Source organism: Rhamphochromis sp. 'chilingali' (assembly GCF_963969265.1).
Source record: "Rhamphochromis sp. 'chilingali' genome assembly, chromosome: 17".
Lineage (NCBI taxonomy): Eukaryota > Metazoa > Chordata > Actinopteri > Cichliformes > Cichlidae > Rhamphochromis > Rhamphochromis sp. 'chilingali'.
Genome location: NC_137944.1, coordinates 32380892 through 32406916, shown reverse-complemented (window position 1 = coordinate 32406916; position 26025 = coordinate 32380892). Strand labels below are relative to the sequence as shown.

At 38.6% G+C, this 26025-nt stretch overlaps 1 protein-coding gene across 1 annotated transcript in view; it reads right to left on the bottom strand.

Annotated features, from left to right (window-relative positions):
• LOC308384456 (uncharacterized protein) overlaps window positions 1-9155 on the bottom strand; it is a gene marked incomplete at its 3' end in the record, with an annotated part of 99761 nt that extends 90606 nt beyond the window's left edge. The window contains exons 1-2 of the mRNA XM_080863023.1: window positions 8897-9155; window positions 2317-2386 (exon numbers count right to left, since the gene is read on the bottom strand). Of these exons, the coding sequence (XP_080719149.1) occupies window positions 2317-2386; window positions 8897-9005 (179 nt within the window). The 5' untranslated portion in view covers window positions 9006-9155. The remainder of the gene's footprint in view (window positions 1-2316; window positions 2387-8896) is intronic.
• Between the last annotated feature and the right edge of the window lie 16870 nt (window positions 9156-26025).

The window sequence follows — 26025 nt, the reverse complement described above, 5'->3', positions numbered from 1 at the left end:
CATACAGAAGTTAAAAAAGGGTCGAGCTTTGGGGTTTTGCTCTGTAATATGAGGGGATAAAATACTAGTAGTGGAAAGACAGGACAGACCTGGGGTTATAACCCAAACACATGGTTTCCCTGCTTCTTCTTGGTTGGTAAGAATGCAGTAAATATTCCAAAGTCTTACAGCTGAGGAAGGTGGTTAGCTAAAAGTTACTTAAGATTTCTTTTTTCTTGTGGTTGACAGCACTTGCTGTTTCAGCGTAGAGGTAACTAGCTATATTCACACCACCAATTCATCTTCCCTCACTGAATTAGCAGAACAGTTGGTCTCCATAACCAATGGCAAATAATCTAATAGTGAAATAGTTCTTTTAAGCCTTCCCGACCACTCTGGGCACTTTCACATTATAAGGTGCATTCACCCACACAATAATACAGTATTTTATTTTGTATTCTAATTGCTTTATCTATCACACATATACATCACTGGATATATCAGGGACAATGTGGGGTTATTTACCCAAAGATACATCATCCTGTGTACTGGAGAAGCCAGAGAATGAACCATAAACCTTCTCAGTTGGTGAGCAACCAGTCTGCCTCTAGAGCCAGAGCCGCCCCTGAATGTCTGATTTTCGCTACATTTCCTAATAATTATGATGCATATTGGTTAATGAAGAGTCACACTGATAGAGAGCTGTGGATTGCCACAAATACCTGTCTCCACTGTGACCATTTCACAAACTTTCATCTGGGACAACCAGAAATCTGCTGTTAGTCATGAATCAGGACGACATGAATCAGGCATCCTCCCTCCTGTCCTTCCTCCTCTCCTGCCAACATATGGTGCCATCATCATCATCATCAAGATAGACAGCAAATTTAATTTGGCTCTAATTTAATCTACACCTCATAAATTTATGTCATTAAGTGTCACATCAGTCTTTGGTGACTCTGGTACAATAGATGTTTTCTGTTGTCCTTTTTTTTTTTCCTCACCCACTGTTTCATGCCAAGCCAACCAGAAACACACACATTCCTGACAACATGTCCACAAATGGGATATGTTAACTTGGTGTGCATCAATTAACTTTGACCCTGTAACACCTGTCTCACAGTGTGCCCACCATCTCCTCTACCTGTCATCTATCACCTTATTGGTCTACCTTCACTCTTCCTATTCTTTCTATTTCCTCCCTCCCCACAAGTTAATTCCCTTCTTCCTGTCTCCCTACATAATTTACTTTTTTCATTTTCTTTTTCATCCAGTTTTCAATCCACTGTTATCTCTTCCCTCTTTTTTCTTCCCTCCCCCTTTGCAGATCATTCATTTCCTTTTTTTACATTCTTCCTACCTTTGCCTCTTCTTGCTTTTGCAACCACTTCTTTCTAATAGTATTCCTTTATTTCTCATTCATTTCATCACTTCTGTCCTACTCCTACCATCCTTCTTCTATCACAGTATTCCTTTTTTCCTCCCTCCTCTGCCATCCCATCAGACCTTATCAATTTTCCTCTTTCACTTAACTTCAGTGCTTCCTTGCTTCCTCTGCTACAATTCTGCATTTTTCCTTGCCTTTTCTTTTCTTCTTGCCCCCATACTGTTTACGGTACTGTGTAACAGTTTGGAGCCACCCCTCATTTCTTTATTTTGTCTCCAAGAACCCAGACTTTCTTGTAATTTCTGAAGTGGTTTTGAACTATGAATGTTCTTGGGAAAGCCTGGAGAACCAAAGGTTTTTTGACATTAGTTGTTTTTTTTTTCCATTTACATACATATAAGATTAGAGGACATTAGAGGCCCTTCAACAGATCCACTACTGTTTGCCAAGCCTCATGAGAAACCTCAGTGGAAGGGTGGGTATCAAGAAGCCATTCTTTAAGAAAGAAAACAGGGAGAAACAAAAAGACTGAAGTATGCTTAATTCATTTGAAAGGTTCAACTATATTCACACATAACTGTTGCATCCATTTTCCCCTGCAAAATCTAAAGACATGAGGGATGACTCCAGACTTTTCCACAGTACAGTACGTCCTTTAATCTTCCAACGTCCTGTCATCATCTCTTTTTTGCCTTTCCTTCTCTTTCTCCTCCTTCACCTCCCACCTCCATGCCAATCTCTCTTGATTTGGCACTGCAGGTTTACTTAGTTCCCTCTCTACACTGTTGACAGTGGCACAGGTTCTGAATCAGATATGCTCAAAGAGTGTGTGTGTGTGTGTGTGTGTGTGTGTGTGTGTGTGTGTGTGTGTGTGTGTGTGTGTGTGTGTGTGTGTGTGTTAGGGGCAATGGAGGACAAGGGGAGTCATGTCAGTGTATGATGAAACACACCTAGAGATGAATGCAGGTCCATTCATCTCCTTGCTCTCAGGCATCCATTCACAAAGGCTGATGGAGCGCACTGATAAAAAAGGATGAAGAAAATAAAATCAGCAAACATGAACGGTCTGACTGTGAGTAGGAGGGAACAGAGGAGCGAGGAACAAGTAGACAACAAGTAGTCTAAAATGGAATGAAGGAAGGATGTGAGGGAAAAGTACTGAGGTGAAGGAAAAAAACATGGATGAGGGATGGGGAGAATGGGGGAAAAGAAGTGGAGAGATTTATTGAAAAGGAGTAGAGAGAGATGCAAAAGGAACTGAAGTAAGCATAAAATGTGGAGCAACGGAAGGAAGAAAAGGTAAAAGGTCAAAGCAAATAGAAGACGAGTAGCATGAAATATGAACCACTGCATGCAATCACAATACATTTTAAGGATGTGGTTTCAATTAAGGACAACCTAGACCTGACCCTTACACCAACCTTCCTTTAATGCCACAAAATAACAGAAATGTTCCACAGGTAATTCAGGAATATCACGCAGGAAATGGGGAAAAAAGAAGAAAAAGGAAAGAAGACAAAAATGAAGAACTGAAGGAAGATAATGGACAAAGGAAAGAAGAAGAAAATGAAAGACGAAATAGAGGAACGAGTACTAAAAGGATGGAGTGAAGGATAGAAGGAAGGAAGAATGAAAGGCATGATGGTGGCAGTATAATCAGAGACCAAAGATGAACAGAAATAATCAGCATAATGAACACACAAAAAGCAAGAAGAAAAAATAAACAAAGTTAGGAGAAGAGGAACAAAAAGTATAAAAATGACAAAGATATTGGAAGAGAGGTAGGAATGAATGAGGGAGAGAAAGAATACAACAGCAGGAAAACAGAAAAGACAGGGAAAGAAAAAAAAGGTAAAACAAGAAAAAACTAAGTTAATCAATAAAGCAAAAACTGAATAAAGTCCATCCGACTCCTGAAAATGACCCAAAATGGCTGAACTCATTTAGCCTGTCGCAGCCCTTCAGTGGATATGATGTCATTGCCACACACTCACTCCTGCGCTCTCTCTCCCACTCTCGTGTGTGTGTAAATGTGTTTCAACAACACTTGGGGATTATGTGACTGAAATGAAGTATTCAGACAGCTTAGTGTCACAATTAAATGTGTGTGATTTTGGCAAAGAGACGGAGAATGAGAGAGGAAGACTGACAGCGAACGGTGAGAGAGACACACACACAGACGGGCAGCGTCAACCTTCGGTCGCTCTGTCTGTCTGCCACTCGCTCTGCTTCGCCACCACTATGCTGTGATGGATTGTGGGAAGTGATGACACATGACAACTTCTACTGCTGTATTCATACACAGAGACACAGCAGACCAGGTGGCAACTTCAGAGAGGCACCTCTGCACACTAAGTGGGGGGTTTGAGTCATATCTCTCTCCTTGTCAGTTTGCTTCTGTAGTCCCTTTTCTTTCTTGACCCGTTCTTTCCTCCCTTTCTCCTCCTACTCCTTAGATTTTCTTATTTCGTTCTTTCTTCGTTTACTTTACAGGTGGTGACAGCAGTCACACGGTTTAGCCTTACCAGCATCCCGACAGCTGTAGCTAACAAGCTACCAGATGCTGTTAAACTCTGTTGGCCTCACAATTTTTAAAACTAATTTTACAGTCTGTTCGCTCGGTAACCTGGAAGTCTAAGTGGCTTCAAGGCAAGTTAAAAGAAAATTACAGATAAGAAATATTTCTTATTTTAATGGCTTTAACTATTGTTTCTAACACTGCACTCACAAAAGACCTTTTCCATAGCAGACACCTGGCCTTGTCCCAAAGGAAGGTACAGGTATATAACTGATTGCTCAGTTCCACTTAGATGGGCCCATCCTTTTTTGCATGATGGTTCACTGTCACAGTGTAGTGAGTCCTGGTTAATTTCACTTGTTTTCCCTGCACCAGTGTAAAATGTCTGCTGTACTGAAAGTCAGCCCTCAACATTCAGGCTCACAGAAACACTTCTGAAGCCTGCTGCCCAAAACAGCAGACTGCAAACAAACTAACAAACTTGAGGCTTCTCAAGACATCGACTGAAGTTGCTCTTTCACGAATATAACACATAGCAGAAGGCAGCCCGCTTACCAGACAGCCTCGTGTCTGGAAATACTTTGGTCCTCCATGTTTAAATGTTCAGGATGTGGGACACATGAAGAACACACATTTACTTCAGCTGTTTTTTGTGCATATGGAACTTTGTACGAGGAAGCTGGCAGGAAAAAGACATTTGATGGACAATTTGACTGAACTACACATTTGCGTTCTCACATTCAGCTCTTTTGGTTAATGCCTTCAAAGGTTTGGGACTGCAATGCAGGTATAAGAACTGCATAAAGCAAATTATGTACTGATAATCTTTAAAGTACAGTATGTGCATCTGAAATGTCAACAGAGAGCATACTCATTGCCCATGAGTATGGTGAACCACCCGCATCCCTAAAGCATTCAACCTAGGGCAAGCACTGGATAGTAATTTCACAGTTCACCAAGTAAATTTGGCTAATCTCTTGTCTTGTTTACAACCTGTCTGATCATCATCTCTGGCCCTTTTTTTGGATCTTGGCTGTTCACATGGTGTGTAAAACACTGTAATAAACCAGAATTATGCACTGACAGATGTAATCCCCCAGAAGCTGTGGGTATCCATCACACTGGGCCTCTGTGAACATGTGCAGGTGGTGTTACACATCAAAATTTGCATTGATGTCTGCTGTTATATTTCCCAGTATAATTAAAATGTACAACAATAACTGGCCTTGCAATCACTGAATCCTGAGTTTTTGTTTAAAGTATGCTAATGTGTGCAGAGGCTGCATCTGCGCATAGCTGTGCAGAGTTTATATCTGCCCTCGTGTCTATATCTCCTTCATGAGAAATGAGTAATGTCAGCAGGGCAACCAGGCTTTATAAAACACATTTTCTGAAAACATCCCCAGAACATCATCCTCACAAATAATGAATTCAATACAGTACAGTACAGTCTGCAATTCTTCCTTTCGCTTAAACATGCACCACTTTGTAGCCCACAGATTCCTCTACCTGTAGACATCTACTTTAAATCTCGTGCTCTGGTGCAGTAACATTGTGGAAAAAGTATGAATATTGTAAGAATGAATGATTGTGCTAATTTGTTAGTGCAGGAGATCATGGCTCTGTGGTGTAGAGCAGCTATAACGATCCTGCTGTTCTTGAAACTAAAGGCTGCTAGTTGCAGCTTCAGACCTGATTTGTCCCTTTTTTCCCCCTGCTAAGAATTAGAGGCAACTGGTCTGCAGCCACAGACTGCTTGTGTCTTTTAAAAAGTTAAATATGTTTAAGCTCCTAAAAAAAAATTTCTTGCTTCGACAAAAATCCCTTAAAAATAGCTAAATGTAAGCAGTGTTTACACTGATTTCAGTACTCCTTGGTGTAGAACCTACAAGGCAATAAAGACCACTGGATAGCAGTGCACACTGGAGATTAGAGAGCAGTTTCACCTTCTGTTTTCTTGTGCAGCTCAACCACCAATTAATTCCAATTTTGCTCAGCTCCTATTTGGTTATTGCCAGACTTTTGCAGGCATTCAGTGTTTCACAAACATTCAGTGTTTTCTTTTTAATGCACATGCTAACTACGGTAGAAGTCATTATAGTAATACGGTACTTTCATTACAGATCACTACAAGAAACATTAGTTATTTCAAATGGATCACTGAAGATCAGGGATTTTTTTTAGCATTAGGAAAATATCACACTTTGGGTTAAAATATAGGAGTTTGCATGTTCTCCCCGTGTTTGTGTGGGTTCTCTCCGGGTACTCTGGCTTCCTCCCACTGTCCAAAGACATGCACTTAGTGGAGATAGGTTAATTGGTTAATCCAAATTGCCCATAGGTGTGAATATGTGAGTGCGAATGGTTGTCTGTCTCTGTGTGTTGGCCCTGCGACAGACTGGCGACCTGTCCAGGGTGTACCCCGCCTCTCGCCCTATGACAGCTGGGATAGGCTCCAGCGCCCCCCGCGACCCTGAAAAGGATAAGCGGACGCGAATGGATGGATGGATGGGTTAAAATACAGCGATTATCAGTTGTGTCAGAGGTCAGTTTTTCAGCTTGAAAATCTTCTGAGGGGATGAATTACAGATGTAAACATATGTGATGCATATATACATATATATATATATATATATATATATATATATATATATATATATATATATATATATATACAGTAAGTTTCTAAGTCTTACTGGCTGTCATGGAAAAAGGACAGTTTGTACATTTAGAAGAAGAAATGGTGCCCTTTTTGTCAACTTTTTAACTGCAGCTGTATATTTTAAACTTAATTAACATCACAAGTGTTTGCCCTATAAAGTGGAATATTTGTAGTCTCTGGGTTTTTTTTTTATCACCTTTTCTGCTGTTGGACCATTATCTGTCATGGTCTAACCTCCAGTGAATCTGACAGCAACTGCAGTTGCCCCATTTATTCTCTTGTTTCATTTCAAGGTCCCTGACATGACAAAAGGCCGCCTTATCCTCATCACCTTTGAAACAGCATAATGAAAACTCTGCTGCCTCAGCAGTTGAACGGTGGAAGCAGGAGATCAGCACAGCCAAGATGTTTTTCCTCTACTACGAGGGGCATAAGGTCACACAAACATGTCCAAGATGTCAATCGTGATTGAATATAAGACAGAAATGTTGATACTGTTGCTCTCAGCTTGGGTATGACCTCAGACTCACATGATGTTTTGGCAAGTTGAGGGCTTCACAAAAGGAAGGGGGGGGGGGGGGGTGAATATGGAATAAGACTTGCGGTGTGTGATAGTCTGAGCCAAAAAGCTACCATCCTTATCCATCACACCTTGTCCAGCTTAAGTACCTAACAAGAGATAAAACGCCTGGATCGGGCCAAACAGCCCGCTGGCGTCAGAAACAGCATAAAAAAACTCTGCTGCCTCAGCAGTTGAACGGTGGAAGCAGGAGATCAGCACAGCCAAGATGTTTTTCCTCTACTACGAGGGGCATAAGGTCACACAAACATGTCCAAGATGTCAATCGTGATTGAATATAAGACAGAAATGTTGATACTGTTGCTCTCAGCTTGGGTATAGACCCTCAATAGCTCCAGCACTTCTAGTTTCTGAAACCATGAAATTAAAAAGGAACCATGCCAACATATATCCATTCATCTCAGTTTGAAGCTTATAGTGAAAGGCAGTAAACAATACCTATGAGCATATAAGTAAGAAAGGAATCCACATCCACACTCCTATCTAGTTGTTTCACGCATCTGAAAGGCTTCTATTTCCCTGGGAATAGAAAATGGGAGTCTTTACTGTTAATGTCACACTGACCATCAACTCCCACTCTGCCATGTAACTCAATTACAGACTCAGCCACACCCATACAGTCTGCTGTATAGAAATAGACGGGATGAATAGTGTGTTTATACTACATGACTAGAAATTCAATTCACAGTGGGCTCAAGCCAAGCGTATATCCAAACTGTTGAATCAGCCACACGCACACACTGCTGGAACTAAATCATCATCAGTACCAGAAGTGTTTTATCTTATTATGTTTTAAGGAAGTGTGTGTGTGTGTGTGTGTGTGTGTGTGTGTGTGTGTGTGTGTGTGTGTGTGTGTGTGTGTGTGTGTGTGTGTGTGTGTGTGTGTGTGTGTGTTGGTTGGAGTGAAGGAGCAGGAGGAGGAGAAGGGAGCAGGGAGGGGTTCATTCTCCTAGCTCTGAATCCCAATTTCCCCTGTCTGTCCTGGGGAGTGATCTTCACGCACACAGCCTGCTGCTTGCTGGTGCACCAGCTGCTGATGCGCGCGCGCACACACAGACGAATGATCCCGGATCTGATAGCTGCCCTACAGCTAATAATACTGAAGCAGGGAGAGCAAAAGGGGTGAGAAAGACGAGGTTTGGTGGGGTAAACAGTGGGTGGAGGGTAACAGATATGTGAGAGCCCTGAGGTGCAGTAAGACAGAAGCTGGAGAGGGCAAAACGCACATATGCGCAACAACCGGTTGGAAAATTGCAGAATGCAAATGCCTGTATGGTGAGGACACGAAAAGGCATGTATGCGGTTTTTTAGAAATGTCACATCTGAATCACAGCTGCTTTCATCTGTCTGTCACTGGCAGCAACTTGCGCTCTGACTTCACGCGTGACAGGCTGATTGAGGAGGGATGGAAGGATTGCGCACCGGTCCTTACGTGTGTGCGCGTCCGGGTGAAAGACAGACACGCACGGCCATGTAGCCAAGCACGCGCATCAATGACAGAGGGGTCAAAGCCTCGCGCACCGGCAGGCTGCGTCCTAGCCGTGACAGCACGAGCCAGTAGAAAGTATCTCGGAATTCACATACGTGCACAACGAGCCCCGTAGAAATGCAGCAGAACATCTCACATCTAACAGCCGGAATGTGAAGGGCAAAGCCAGAGACAGTTGTCTGAGACACGGCGCAACATTTTCACCTTCAGCGTAAAAGACAAGAAAGCAAAAGGGGGAAGAGAAGAGGGTCCAAATTGAGACATGACAAGAATCTACTCACTGTTTTCAGGAGCCCCGCACTCTTTTTCTTCTCTTTTTGCTCTCCGCGTCTTCTCTCCGTGCACCACAATCCATCCGTCCATCCCTCCGCTGGACATTTCCTGCGGCATAGAGCCTGATCGATTCTAATGTTGCGGGATAATGTCCTCGGGATGAAAGCGAAACAGCTCACCCCTCCCGACAAAAAAGAAAATAGCAAAGAATCGCGCGCACGCACAGTTTCGACCTTTCCTCCACTCGGCGAGGCTACATGTTGCTGACTGCTACCTCTCTGTCCCTCTCACTCACTCTCTCCTCTCCCGTTATTTTGTTAAAATTCAGTATGTACGCTCCGTCACCTAGCAACGTCTCTCTACCTCCCTCTCTCTCCCATCCACCTCTCTGGGTCCTCATTACTTCCTCACGACACGTGTTGAATGCTAAACTAAGTTGTCCGATGTAAACTGTTTTATTTTAACTTCACCTAAATATTTGTTTCTTCTTTCCTGTAGCCTTCATCACTAATCTCTCTCCCTACCCCACCATAGACCTCATCCTCTCCTTCATCCTCCACCTCTGTCTCTCCATCACTCCCCAGGGATGCTTTTCCTCTTCCTTTATTTTTCACCAATTCACTCAAACGTCTTTTTTATACCTGTGTTTTCGTGCGGATCTTCCTATTTTCAGTCCACACTAAAATTTGAGGGACACAAACATATGTACAGAAAAAAAAGGTAAAAATCCAAATATGTTTTATGCAATTCAGTTTAACCTTGTATCTATCTACACTAGTATATTTCTTATTCTGATGACTGAATATGTATTTTAGAAGTGCACTTGCTGAGTGCAGCACACAGATTGTTTTTTGGTAATCACTGTTTATGGAAATTAAGAAATAGAGAGGCAGCTCATTAGCCTAGAACAGAACTTTGGCTGGCCTTTGTTATTGCTTTCATCCAGATAGTATTTTTACATAATTGCATAATCAGATGTTTATAATTTGGGAAGCCAACGGCTAGTGTGCTGATTTAGACTCTGGGGGCAAAAGCCAGTTTTTCATGGCCTCCAGTGGCGATAACAGAACCAGGATTTTTGTTCTTGATCTGTCTATCAGTCATCATTCATGATGAGGCATTTAACAAAATAATAAAATGACACTTATTAAAAGATGATTGTCAATGTTTTCATGTCTGCTTGTTTTTTTTGTTTTTTTTAATAAATATCTTAGAGTTGAAATCTGTCAGTTTCTCTCCACATTAACTTTTTACAAGCATCCAACAAAAATCTGTTCAAACATGATTGGTCAGTCGTACTGGACTACAGATGGAAACATTTAGGTATCAGTTTAGTGGCACTTCTCAAACTTTTTGTAACAACAAATATCAATCAATCAATGTCAATCAAACATAGAAAAATAGGGGTTAAAGCTTAATTTCATGATGATTAATGATCATAGCAAACTCATTTTGATGTATTTTTGCAGTCCTCATCAGCACCATCAGCACCTGGGTCCACCACAAAGTTTCAGTTTATATGAACTGAGTTATGTAAGATGCAATCATTAAACATAACTAATACTGACTCATGGTCTTAAAGTGAGAGTCATTTTTTCAGGGATTTTTGCCTCAATATGTACAACACAGCTCTGCTGATGCTGTATAACCCAGCAGAATATAAATATGTTAAGTCCCTAGGTTCTGTAAATGAAAAAGTTGGTAAATTATCAAATGTAATACAGTTTTCAGCGCTTACAGTGTAGCATGTGGGTATCAGCACTATCAGCGCTAAGACTTGTTCTGTCTTCCAGTCATTGCTACCTGATGTACATGCATACAAAAAAATTAATACGGTGGTGGTTTTGAAATCCTCTTTTTGCTCTTCACATTAACTGTTTACCTGCTTCCAGTATAAGCCTCCTCAAACACAGCTCAGAAGTCCTTTTCTGGCATGCCCAGCTTCAGAAGCTTAAAAAAAGATCACAACCTATATTCTGCATACAAGCAAAACAGAAAAATGAGAATCAAAGAGGAATTTCTGAAAAAAAAAGTAATAATCATCACAAATTCCTTTTGGTTTGTCTTCCCTACAGAAAATAAACCATATTTTTTCTACAGAAATAAACATTCCTAATAGTTTAAACCCTAATTTCCTGGTGGTCAGCATCCCTGTCTGCAGTGGTTCGGTTTCCCACCACTGTGGTCTTCCCCAAAGTCTAACAACTACTGCTTTGTAGAGAAGTGCTGATTTGCACCACATAGTTCAGTTCAAGTCAATGACAACAACTGCAACCTTAAGTACCTACAATAATACAGAGAAAACCCCAACAATCAAACCCCTTTTGAACAAGCACTTAGTTAAAGTGGGGAGGAAAAACTCCCTTTCTACAGGAAGACACCTCCGGCTCAATCAGCCATCTGCTGTGACCGGATGGAGGTAAATTGACTGTTTCTTATATAGCGCTTTTCTACTCATCTGAACACTCAAAGTGCTTTAAACAACTTGTTCATTCACCAAATCACACCCATTCGCACAAGCACTTTTTCCTAAACTGTTTTTCCTAAGTGCTTCCTAACTAACATTCACACATCATCCATACTCGATGGATGCATCACAGAGAAACAGGGGGTTAGTATCTTGCCCAAGGATATTTGGCATGTAGACTGGAGCAGACTGGGATCAAACCACCAACTTTCCAGGCAGTAGGTGATCTGCTCTACCACCTGAGCTACAGCCACCAGGTGATGTGAGGAAGACAGGACAAAAGACACGCTGTGGAAGAGAGCCAGACAGAAATAATAACTAATGATTAAAAACACAGTGATTAAAGTTAGAAGGGTGACGTGTATAAATCAGATATCATTTCTCTTCATATTGCTCAAGTATTTTTATTTCATGCTCCTTTATTGCTATGTAGTTTAGAACTCTTTAATCTACTAAATAGACATAATTCATATAAGATAATTAATACACAGCTTGCAGAATATGATGAAGCTGTACTAATAGCGTCTAACTCAGTACAATAGAAAATAGCTGAAGTTCAAGGCTGATTTTTTTAATTAAAAAAGATACTGAATGTATAAACTATTCCAATCTCTAAGCTAAGAAAAATAAGGAGTTTAGTGATATAAAAATGGGGATTTGTAGGTTGGTAGTTTTTAAAGTTGATTTATTGGAGATATATATATATATATATATATATATATATATATATATATATATATATATATATATATATATATATATATATATATTTATTATGGAATGCCCTTTAGGAAAATATTATATATATATTCCAACCAAAGTCTGAATATATAGAATGATCTTTTGAATATATAGAATGAAACTTGAATATATAGAATGAAACTTGAATATATAGAATGATCTTTTGAATATATAGAATGAAACTTGAATATATAGAATGATCTTTTGAATATATAGAATGAAACTTGAATATATAGAATGAAACTTGAATATATAGAATGAAACTTGAATATATAGAATGATCTTTTGAATATATAGAATGAAACTTGAATATATAGAATGATCTTTTGAATATATAGAATGAAACTTGAATATATAGAATGAAACTTGAATATATAGAATGAAACTTGAATATATAGAATGATCTTCTGAATATATAGAATGAAACTTGAATATATAGAATGAAACTTGAATATATAGAATGATCTTTTGAAAATATAGAATGAAACTTGAATATATAGAATGAAACTTGAATATATAGAATGATCTTTTGAATATATAGAATGAAACTTGAATATATAGAATGAAACTTGAATATATAGAATGAAACTTGAATATATAGAATGATCTTTTGAATATATAGAATGAAACTTGAATATATAGAATGATCTTTTGAATATATAGAATGAAACTTGAATATATAGAATGAAACTTGAATATATAGAATGAAACTTGAATATATAGAATGATCTTCTGAATATATAGAATGAAACTTGAATATATAGAATGAAACTTGAATATATAGAATGAAACTTGAATATATAGAATGATCTTTTGAATATATAGAATGATCTCTTGAATATATAGAATGAAACTTGAATATATAGAATGAAACTTGAATATATAGAATGATCTTTTGAATATATAGAATGATCTTTTGAAAATATAGAATGAAACTTGAATATATAGAATGAAACTTGAATATATAGAATGAAACTTGAATATATAGAATGATCTCTTGAATATATAGAATGAAACTTGAATATATAGAATGATCTTTTGAAAATATAGAATGAAACTTGAATATATAGAATGAAACTTGAATATATAGAATGAAACTTGAATATATAGAATGATCTTCTGAATATATAGAATGAAACTTGAATATATAGAATGAAACTTGAAAATATAGAATGAAACTTGAATATATAGAATGAAACTTGAATATATAGAATGAAACTTGAATATATAGAATGATCTCTTGAATATATAGAATGAAACTTGAATATATAGAATGATCTTTTGAAAATATAGAATGAAACTTGAATATATAGAATGAAACTTGAATATATAGAATGAAACTTGAATATATAGAATGAAGCTTGAATATATAGAATGAAACTTGAATATATAGAATGAAACTTGAATATATAGAATGAAACTTGAATATATAGAATGTATGAACCTCATTTTTAGAGATGATGTGTTTCTGAATTCTCTGCCTTTACAAAATGGCATCAGCTGAACTATTTCAGTACTTTTTAGAGCTTGACAACTGTTTTGCGACAGCTGTTCAAACTGCAAATGGTAGAAATAATTTGAATTTATACTACGTCACCTTGAAGAACACGTTTTCATTATTGCAACATTTCTAGTGCTCATGAATAATGTTCAACAAAATGTTTCTGGGAGAAGATTATGCACACTTCTTGAGGGAATTTATCAATCACTGATGGAGATATCAACTGAGCTAACACTTCGAGCAGAAGCTGAAGCACATGTTATGGGCTCATTATATCATTCTACATCTCAAAGAGGAAGGTCAAGGTAAGTGATAAAAATGGAAACAAATTCATTCATAATGTGTATGGCACTTGAAAGAGTCAAGAGATGGCAAACAAGATAATGAATGCAAGAAATAAGAAAGAAGTTAACATATTTCTTCTTTTGTTTCTAACTCTTTTAGGTACAACATACCAGCTACTCAGCTGACTGACATGCGAGACTTGGGGTTTAGTTGGATGGCCATATCTCAAATGTTGTCAGTAAATGTTGGAACACTGTACAACCACAGGATACAACTAGTGGACTATGGAAATTTGCAATTTGAACAGCTGTCGCAAAACAGTTGTCAAGCTCTAAAAAGTACTGAAATAGTTCAGCTGATGCCATTTTGTAAAGGCAGAGAATTCAGAAACACATCATCTCTAAAAAAGAGGTTCATACATTCTATATATTCAAGTTTCATTCTATATATATTCAAGTTTCATTCTATATATTCAAGTTTCATTCTATATATTCAAGTTTCATTCTATATATTCAGAAGATCATTCTATATATTCAAGTTTCATTCTATATATTCAAGTTTCATTCTATATATTCAGAAGATCATTCTATATATTCAAGTTTCATTCTATATATTCAAGTTTCATTCTATATATTCAAGTTTCATTCTATATATTCAAGTTTCATTCTATATATTCAGAAGATCATTCTATATATTCAAGTTTCATTCTATATATTCAAGTTTCATTCTATATATTCAAGTTTCATTCTATATATTCAGAAGATCATTCTATATATTCAAGTTTCATTCTATATATTCAAGTTTCATTCTATATATTCAAAAGATCATTCTATATATTCAAGTTTCATTCTATATATTCAAGTTTCATTCTATATATTCAAGTTTCATTCTATATATTCAGAAGATCATTCTATATATTCAAGTTTCATTCTATATATTCAAGTTTCATTCTATATATTCAGAAGATCATTCTATATATTCAAGTTTCATTCTATATATTCAAGTTTCATTCTATATATTCAAGTTTCATTCTATATATTCAAGTTTCATTCTATATATTCAAAAGATCATTCTATATATTCAAGTTTCATTCTATATATTCAAGTTTCATTCTATATATTCAAGTTTCATTCTATATATTCAGAAGATCATTCTATATATTCAAGTTTCATTCTATATATTCAAGTTTCATTCTATATATTCAAAAGATCATTCTATATATTCAAGCTTCATTCTATATATTCAGAAGATCATTCTATATATTCAAGTTTCATTCTATATATTCAAGTTTCATTCTATATATTCAGAAGATCATTCTATATATTCAAGTTTCATTCTATATATTCAAGTTTCATTCTATATATTCAAAAGATCATTCTATATATTCAAGTTTCATTCTATATATTCAGAAGATCATTCTATATATTCAAGTTTCATTCTATATATTCAGAAGATCATTCTATATATTCAAGTTTCATTCTATATATTCAAGTTTCATTCTATATATTCAAAAGATCATTCTATATATTCAAGTTTCATTCTATATATTCAAGTTTCATTCTATATATTCAGACTTTGGTTGGAATATATATATATATAATATTTTCCTAAAGGGCATTCCATATATATATATATATATATATATATATATATATATATATATATATATATATATATACACGCTGTGTAAAAAGGAACACACAGATAAGCAAAAAACACCAAGCTTTGTTAGTTTTTCCGGCTTTTGTTTGCCTCATCTTCACCTCACACTTCTTTCATTTCACTTGTTTCTCAAATCGAGTTGTTATTCTGGACTCTGCTGTTATGAATGTGAAACAATGCATTTCTCATTTTATATTCTGATTTTGAATCAGCATTCGCTGCTTATAAACATAATTAATGAGGTGTGATGAAAAACATGTACTTGACATTTTGCCGTTTTATCTTCTAATTGTGGAACCAGAGTTCTTTCTCACGGCTGCTTTCTCTCCCGTCCAGAGCGGAGAAAGCGACTGCTGCTGTGGTTTATTCTTTACAAGTTCCCCGCTTGCTCTTCTCTCTTTAACAGATTCCTGTCACATTCACCGGCTTGCAGTTTCAGATTTAGCCGTCAAAATGAGAAAAATCTTTAGCCAATTAGCTTAATTTAACATCGCTTGTATCTCTGTAAATCACTACCTTCCTCAGTTGTCAGAATGACTCTCATTCACGTGTAATTACTACAAAATGTTCCCACCACAAGATATTTGCATGAAAACTGCGTCCTTGTTATCACTTTGACTGATCATCAAATGCTCGAAAGCCGTTTCATTGTAAGATGCTTGTAATTGTGAGTGCGCGGGGTTTATTTTTAGCTTCAACCTCATTGTAAAGTCTGCAGTACATTCAGCGCTAAAAGGTGAAAAATTAGCTTTTTTCTGCCTTATCTGGACTGAAACTATTACACAGCAGCAGAGAGTAAGAAATGAATGATCCCACAGCCTTACTGTTATCTTCCAGCCCATCATCGTTAATGGACCTGTGCCTGAGCGAGTGTGTGTGTGTGTGTGTGTGTGTGTGTGTGTGTGTGTGTGTGTGTGTGTGTGTGTGTGTGTGTGTGTGTGTGTGTGTGTGTGTGTGAGAGAGAGAGAGAGAGAGAGAGAGAAAGAAAGAAAGACAGAAAGAGATATTGTTGTTGTTCGTGTGTGTGTGTGTTTTCATTCTTTTTCCTCCCAACACTTGCTCTTTCCATGGCTGCCACAGTACATGTTGTCTTCTTGGCATAAATATAGAAAAGACAAGCAGCAGCCGGTCGCTCGGCCAGTCAGCCGGTTCGCAGACATTTAAAAATAGGCCCTAATCATCAGATGAAGGCTCAGGCGGACAGACAGGCGGCCATCTTGGTTCTTGTTTACGCTGCGGTGCTGTTGTAAATTGGACTCCGGGAATCGACTTCTGGGCTCGAAACGAAAAAGCCCGCCTGCCTGCCAGAGTACAAATAAAGTGGAGAGAGACTGGTGGGCAAAATACAAAGAGGGTAACACTCAAATACACACACTTTACAGATTAAGATGGCACGTACGCACACTTGTGCATCGGCAAATAGACAAAATACACACTGTCACATGCAGGCGCTCACTCATGCAAGCATTTCACAACTATTTCTAATGACTAATCCCCCTCTTGGGATGACACTAGCTCCATTACTCATCCATTTTTGTTTTTCGAGTCAAATAGATGTTAACCTGTCATTAGTATCTAGATCATTAGCGTTTGATAAGAGAAGCTGCATTCAAAGCACTGAATTATTAGCAAAATATCTACTTTAAATATCAAAAGTGAAAATACTCATTAGGGGCAACTGTTATGTTTTTTGTTTTAATTGCACTCATATTTAAGCATTATTTTAATGTTTGTTCATCTGCTTTTAACTACTTTGCTAATGGGTTGTCAAGCTTGCAGAAAATTGCATCTTTTAAGCTCATCCTGTTAAGCGTATGTATTATATTGATTCTTTAAAATGTAATGAAATGGAAGAAACCAGAAGGGTTTTTTTGTTTATGTGGTTCTTAATCAAAAAAGTCCCACATATAAACACTGTAATATGAGATTAAAGGTAATGAATGAGAGATGACAAAAATAAAGGAATACAGAAAATTGGAATTATCTATGAACAACATTGTTGTAAAATTAGGGCCAATCTTCAAACTTTTAAGCAAATCAGACCCTGCTCACCATTTCAAAGAGCTCACATAATCTAATTTTTCATACCTATGTTCCCATACATATTTCAACTTTCTAAATTTTTAATAAAAATATGCAGTTTTCTCAGTTTTGATCCGTTTATTCATTACCTTAATCAGTCACTCGTGTGATTTACAGTTCTTCATCATTAGGTGCTGTCAGTGCTGACGTCTCTATACCATACTAGTCACATGAAATACATCATAAATAGATTTAGACAACGCAGCCTTCCTTTGCACAAATTTCATTCTTAATTAAGGAGAAAAATTTGGAACTTCCAAACTGTGAGTTTAAGCCAAAGTCAGGATTTTAAACTTTCTGTAAAACAGTCAAGTCCTGGTTAAAATCTGGCCACAAATGCAAAAACAACATTAGCTAGTTGTGTACATGAACTCTAGAAATGTTCGGTGATCAGTTGTTTTATTTTGGATTTTTCCTGCCACTATTTTTCCACCAGCAGCTTATAGATACTAATCTTTCTGCACAATTGAACAGCATGAAACAAATGACTCTGTAATATTACTCTACATCTATCTATAAATCTATGTATGCACTGCTTTCTTGTTCTTTTTCTTCACAAATAAACTACTAAATAAATGAAATAAAGTGATAATAAAGTTTACTACCTCGAACAAGTACTAAAATAGAACACCTGGCATTAATATCACCACGTCTCCCTCCTATCGCTGCACAGCTGGTCCACAACTGGACTCAGCATCTCATTAGGCATCTTAAGGTCAAAACAAGTCTAGACATCTCTTTAAAAATAAGGCCTAACTTTGGTAAAAAGTAATTTCTTTTAGACAGTGAAGCTGCAGTTTATTAGAGCATTCTTGTGGCACTGTCTTAGTGTAAAGCAAAAAAATAACAAGCAGTAGTTGAGTCGCCTTTAATTGCCATTGTCTGCAATGGGCCTGGGATCACTGTGATGTCACAGACTGCTCTGTGGTCTTATGTTTAAACAGTATATATGGTTTAAATGATTAAAACTGACTTCCTAAATAACAAATTACCCATAAAGTTAATAAGGAGTTGTCTGCTGTTTCAGTGGCATTTCAGTATGTGTGCTGCAGCTTGTCAGATGTGCTCCACTTTCCAATATAGTGCACAAACATTCACCTGTCAACTATATAAAGCCAGTTTAGACATAGATGTCCAGGCACATCACTGAAAGGAGAAAAACACTTTATAATTTCTTCTTTTATCAAAACACTGACACTTTCAAACTACCGGAAAAAAAACAGTCCAGGAAAAAATAACTCATAATGTCAGACACTCCAGTTTGTTCTCATTTTTAACAGCCCCTCTGACATCTCAGAGATGTGTAGAAAGTGTCTTTTGGCACAGGTGCCATAATATACTTGGTCATGGCAATAATGATAAGAGTTTCACTCACAAATAGACCCATCAGAACCAATCACATCCTAACCCAAACCACAATTGATTCATTTAAATCTAAGTAATTACTGATACCCAAATACAACCCAGTGGTTTTTGGTGCCTAAAACAAACCCAGCTGTGTGTGAAGAGAGACAAATCAAAAAGTCAAACAAGGAGACACAAAATCGCAGTTTAGGAAACCTGTGATGCTCCTTGCCTCCTACGTGCATTTCACTCTTTAAAACAGTACCATGAGCAAGTACAATGCATTTCAATTAAATAAAGTTGCAACTATAATATAGTGGATCACTCAACTCACATTTTTGTGAGTCACATGTATAGGTTCTCCCTCTTGTTTGTTGGTTGGTTGGTTGGTTTAAATCTGCCAGTCGACTCAGAATTACTGTCCACCTCAGCCACCTCCCTCTTACTCTAATTTGCTACATGTATACACTGCTTTATTCATTCTTAAAATATTTGATCCACTGTCCATATAAAACATGTAATGTTAAAAATGTCATGGCACAGATAGACTGGAGGAAAGCTTATTAACGGTACAATTCAGATTCATTTTCCACACAAAATCCAAAATAATTCTGCATCCCAAAAAACATGGAAGCTGCACACATTCCAGCTAAGTTGGGATACTGATCCAAAGCAGGTTTGCTACAGTCTTAACAACATTCAACAAGTTGAAGCTTTGATAAATTGGGTCATGTCTCTAGCTTGCAGAGTGAGAAAGTGTGTTCGAGCGTGTGCACACGCTTGTGTGCATTTGTGTCATTCAGCAGTTGTGGGCTACAACTGTGAGAAATTACAACCACAGCTGTGAGCATAAATCATATTTGACTTAGTAGATGATACATATGAGAAGAGGTGCAGATTGGAATCATTAAAGTATTTCAATAGCAGCATCTTAGTAAGACTAGAAGCGCCGTTACCACACGTGGTGAACTAAAACAGAGTCCGCAGGACACAACAGAGGAAATACTCATGAATCTGTCAGGGGGTGTCTGGAGGCTGGATGCTAACCATATAATAATATGTGTGTGTCCTCACTTTCTCTGACGCTTGCACAGTGGATGTTGATGGGTGAGCACTTCAGTCTGGAAATAGCTCTCTCTTTAACCTGCCGAATGGCTTTGTAATAACATCCTGTATAATGTGCAGTGTAATGCCTTCTCAGATGATGATACATCTGCATTTGTTGGCAGAGAAAAAGGTCTGGTAAACGGTGCTCCCATGACCTGCACATAGATCGAAACCCTGGTTTGATAAATGGTCAAAGCTGATGCCATTACAAAGATGTATTTCCTCAGTGCAGCTCTGGTGATTTCAAATAGCAGGATGCTTATCATTGTTACTAAAAGCTACTTATCCTTGTCTGTCCTTAATTATATCATTCAAAGAACTGAATAGCAAGGAGCAAGAAAGATGTCGTAGCATGACTACAACCTGCTTTATACCACCAAAAAGAGAGATCATGGCTGACTTCAACTGTTACTAAACAGTTTCTTACAGACCTGTATGGGTTTTTTTGTGACACACATCCCAAGATACCAGGAGTTCCAGACAGGCGAGGAGTAAACGTGCTGGCTTCAGAGTGGTTTGCAGCTAGCTTGTTATTAGTAAATGTACTGTCCAATCTAGTGCTCTGACTAAAGTGAAGCAGTGAAGTGAATCAGGAGGGGATATCGTGAGGGAGCTACTGTGCTGATAAAGAAGGACTGCTAATACAGAACTGGGAAAGGATCAGTATTTGGAAAGGGTCCGTTTGACTGTAGTGCCTGTCTTCAGGTGTGTTACACTGCTCTGTCTTTGGAGCCAAAGCTAAAATTGTGACTCAAAATTAAGAGTTCATAGGCTCTGTTAAACCTCAGAGGTATTGCCGGAGAAAAAGATTTGTCAGCCAGAAGACACTGTGCATGTGTTAGTGAACCATTGTCCTCATGAACCTGCAGTCTGCATACTGTTACATCCCATTTCTCTGTGTAAGGAAATATTTATGTCATGATGAAGTGGAAAACAGCTGAAGATGTTGTGGCAGTCAAACAGAAGAAACTGAATCAATAGTGTCCAAAGAGGAAGCATGGAAATGCCCCATCTCTTTAAAGTCTTTCCACGGGAGTGAGGAGCAAGGTTCGGGCTGAAATGAGGGAGGAGCTGAATATTGTTTAACCGTTAAAATGGATGCAGAGTATAATCCAGGCTTAAAACATAGAGACAGACAACCATTTACACTTACACTCACGCTAACTACATGTCTTTGGGCAATGGGAGGAAGAGAGTCCCTTTAGAGAACCCAAGCAGACATGGGGAGAACAGGGCCGGATGATGGATTTGAACCTAGGACCTTCTTCCAACAGTGTACCGCTCTAATTCTGCAGATGGTTTTTGCCACTTCTACATATCTGAATTTGTGCTCAGCAAACATAAGAAAACTTTGATAAAAAGGTAGGTTTCATGCTGCTAAATGAACTAACATGCACTTAGATTTTTGTACCAACCGAAGTGAATTCTACAATTGAAACATTTCTGTAGCTTTGAAAAGCTTTCCCACATTATTAAGTCGGGATACTGGGTGACTAAATCAGCTGCATATTCATTTGAACATGCCATCTTACTTGTGTGTGACAAGCTCATCTGACAATGCAAATTAAATGCTGGATTACCCTGGGGACAGTCATGAGTACAGTCTCAACTGTTTCTAGTATGATTGTGAACAATTCTATTGGAAACTACAAACCACAGACAAGGAGCCAGCTCAAACAGGAGACAAAATACAGACGATGAAGATAAAGGCAGACAGACAACATGACATTATGACAAACAGCATAGTTTTGCTGCAGAGAACAACCTGTTGATGTCACACTTGTAACATATAAAATTTCCCAACTGTGAAACTACAATTAATGGAACTGAGACCTTGGTAAACACTGTCACTGAGACACTTTTTAATCTTCTACTTAAAATAAAAAAACAGCTGGACTAAAGGCTCAGTGCTTAAAAAGACCAGTGCTGATTATAACAAGCAAATGTTTTGTTGTCCACCCGCAGTCTACCACCAACAATTTCTATTGCAATGCTATCTAGAGCCTTATTCATAACACACACACACACACACACACACACACACACACACACACACACACACACACACACGCTTCCCGATGTTTGAAATGGATCTGGTGCCCTTGGTTGATATCCTTAATGTCTAGACATGAGGGGTTATATTGGCCTACACGTGGTTACCATTTATTTCAAACATCACCTGTTGTTATTAAAACGTTATCATATTGAATTTCTGTCAGAAATAGCTATTTTCTTAAATGGCACCTATTTCCCTTTTAAGTCACACTTTGGCCAAACGGGCCCAGAAATAGTCACTTCACTATTTTTAGAGTAACTATTTCTTTTTTGACATTCAGTGGTGAAATACCAACAACACAAAAGGCAAAGAGTAGGAGAACAGAAATCTTTGCACCGGGGTTTCATGAGCAACAAATGGATAAATTCTACCTATTTTGCAGAGAAACCCTATGACTCATGAGAGTCAGTGAGTGTGAAAGTATTCCTCCAGCACAGATATAATACATGTGAAAATAAGTTTGTTGAAGTTTGTTTGTTGCAAGTTCAAATCTTACTTGATAAACAAGGATAAAATATTATTTATTTGATAAACTTTGGACATGTTGGAATTAAAGGCTGTGAACATTCAAACAGACCTTCAAGGTTTGCGCACAAGGTGGATAACAGGTGCTTTAATTCTGTTGGCTCGTGGTGTTTTATCGTGTAGAGATGGAGAAAGACAGACTCTTTCTTCCAAGATGCAAAATGCATAGCTGGAGTGCTGGGATTTTTTACTTATCAGTTTTTAAACCATTATTTTATTTATTAAATAAATAAATAAATAAATAAAGGTTTACAAACCCTACAACACCTGGCACTCTTTTAAAAGCTAACTTGCCATTGTCTAATATTGAAATTTGTTGGATAATTGGAAACATTTAGCTGAGACAAATATTTAAAGAAAAAAAGCAGGAAGGGCTCAAAGTAACAGTAGCACATTTTCAGAACTTACCTGTTCCTCCCCCCCGGCTCCCCGAGAAGGTGAATCACAATGTTGTTCCAACTGCTCACAAACAGAAGTGCTAAGTATCCCATCTTCCATTTCTTATAAGAAGAATCTCAGGCCACGTCCACACGTACACGGGTATTTTTGAAAACTGAGATTTCCCGTTTTCGGCTTTTTTTTTGTTTGTTTGTTTGTTTTGTTTTTTAAATCCCGTCCACATGTTCAGTGTTGAAAAAAAAATATCTCCATCCACATGTAAACGCCAAAAACAAAGTCAAACTCTCAAGAACATGACAAATCTTAACCATGTAGAAATGTTTGCCGATCAGAAGTCTAGAAGCCTGGGAGGGAAAGAGTAAACGGGGATTTGTGCCCTCACAAAACCTTAACCCTTGTATGGTGTTCGGGTCTGTGAGACCCGTGTTCAGTTTTTTTCAAAAGAAAAATTAAACAATTAATTATTTTTTCACGTGTAAATGTGTTGTGTCTTTCCACTCACTCCACTTGATTATAACACCTCACCCAGGAAGCGCCCAGGAGGCATCCGAATCTGATGCCCGAACCACCTCGACTGGCTCCTTGGGGTTGGAGGAGCAACGGCTCTACTCTGAGCTCCTCTCGAATGACTGAACTCCTCACCCCATCTCTAAGGGAAAGGCCGACCACCCTTGGGAGAAATCATATTTCTGCCTCTGCCATTTCTGATCTCATTCTTTTGGTCACTTTCCAGAGCTCGTGACCTTGACATGAGGGTAGGGACATATACTGATAAATATTAAAAATGTATTAAATTACATTAAATTTGTATTTCTGAATATATACCAACAGCCAAAGCTGTTAACATAACAAAAACTGTGCACTGGAGACTCCGTGCCATGAGTTTCTAATGCCAAGCAGGTCCTGTATAATGTAATGTATAAACAGCCCAGTCCATACAACGTATCACAGGACGTATAGTGGGATGAAGTGTGTATTAGAATCTAATGTCTGCCAACTGTCTACAATTTGGTAAAAAATAATTTAAAAAAAAGAAAAAAAAAGAGTGAACTTACAGCTCATATGGATGTACTGGCATGTATGGAAACACAAAACTTGTCTGAGAATCCTTCAGGTTTTTCATTTTAAAGTAATCCAGAGAGAGTTCCCAGTACATCCAGTTATACACAGCAAAAGGAACTGTTAATAAATTAATTAATACAGTTCCTGCTCATGTCAACAAACAGAATAACATTTTAAATCTCATTCAGTACATGGCTCTTTGAATGTGAAAGCACAAAAACAAGCTATTATTTATTTTTTGTCTTGGTGTTGGACTGGTCATGTGTTGAATAGCAAAATAACTCATTTCCTTTCTTTCTTTTTTTTTTTTTTTTTGCCTGTCCCATTTGGTTCTTTAGCCATCAGAATTGTTGTCTGAAGACCAACAAGGATACCCAATGGATTTACTTTGCCAAATGGATCATCGTGGCATTGCCGTATTGGTCCATTTGGTCGATCTTTGTTTTTATTATTTATTATATTTTATTTTCAGTTGTTACAGACGGGACAGACATGAGTGAGGGATAGGAAAGGGAGAAAGAAAGAGGAAGGAAAGGAAAAACAGAAGGGGAGAGGGACAGTGAGAAAGGGGGGGAGAAAAAAAATAAAAATCTCCTGGATCACCTGTTGAGAGAAGAATAGAAAACAAGCAAAAAAAAAACAAAGCAACATACTAAACACAACACCATCGCATTAATCTAGCTAAGTGTAAACAGCAGTAAATACTAAATATTCAATGTTGTTGTGCAGCACGCAGGACAGATGTGCTTCGAAGTAGCAGCCAAGAAAGGTGTAATTTGGGTCTACGAGCAGTGAACACCCGTGTGCATACCTGTGTGGATCAGCGCACTTGTATTCCAAAGGTTTCTCCATGTAACGATCTGCTAGGGAGTGTGGGGGGGCCACAGCCCCGTCCTCCGGGGTGTGAAGCGGGTATGGAGGAGATCAAAACTCCAGACATCCAGAGGCCCCCAGAACACAAGAGACCATGGAAGACCAACAGAGGGGCAGCCACGCCACTGTTCCAGTAAGAGCTGAGGAGAGTCCCAGATGAGGGCTCACTCAGCAGCCGCGGAGCAGAAGCCAGGGGGAGTTGCAGTGACGCGCCCATGAGCTCCGTCGGCAGCCAGCTGTGCCTGAGTGACCGAGCCCCAGGCCGAGAGGCCGGGGGCACCCCACCTCCGAAGGGGCCCAAGCGAGCCCCAGGCTCCAGGCCCCGATAAGCGGCCGCCAAGGAGTGAGCCGGTGTGTACCTGGACGCCCACCCCCAGACACAAAGAACCACCAACGCACCGACACCTGAGGGAGTCCGCCACTGGCAGGGGAAGTGGTGGTGGGTGGAGATAGGCCTCCAAACCTTGGAGGGCCTGAGATGTCCCCAGAGAGGTGGTGTCTGATACCCAACCTGACATATAGACACAGACATACAGGCACACACAGACACAAACATCCATTCCCACCCTCATGCTCTCATATGCACTTACTCCACACTCAACCAACGTGGAGACAGACATAAAGAGACGCTGTACACACGATCACACTCCCCAAGCGTACTCTACAAACCGGGTCTAGGTACCCTTGCCCCTGGAGGGGGGAACTGCACCCAGACCCAGGTGGTGTTACCCTTTTCCCTGCGGTGGGGAGAGGCAGACCGCCCCAACTCCGCAGCAGTAGGGAGGCCCCACACCCCAGACCGCAGTCGGACAGCCAACTCCTCCTCCTAGCCCCCCCGCTCCAGCAGGCCGCAGAGAACGGGGGTGGGAGAAGACTCCAAACCTCACTCCACCCGCTCATTGTAGTGTTGATGCATGTGTGTTCTAAGGTGCAATTAAAACCCAGGAGGGCATGGAGCTACCTGCCAGAGAGCAGCAGGTAAGTGCATAGTCTCTCCTGATAGCCCTCATTGTCTAAGTGTATTTAAAATTGA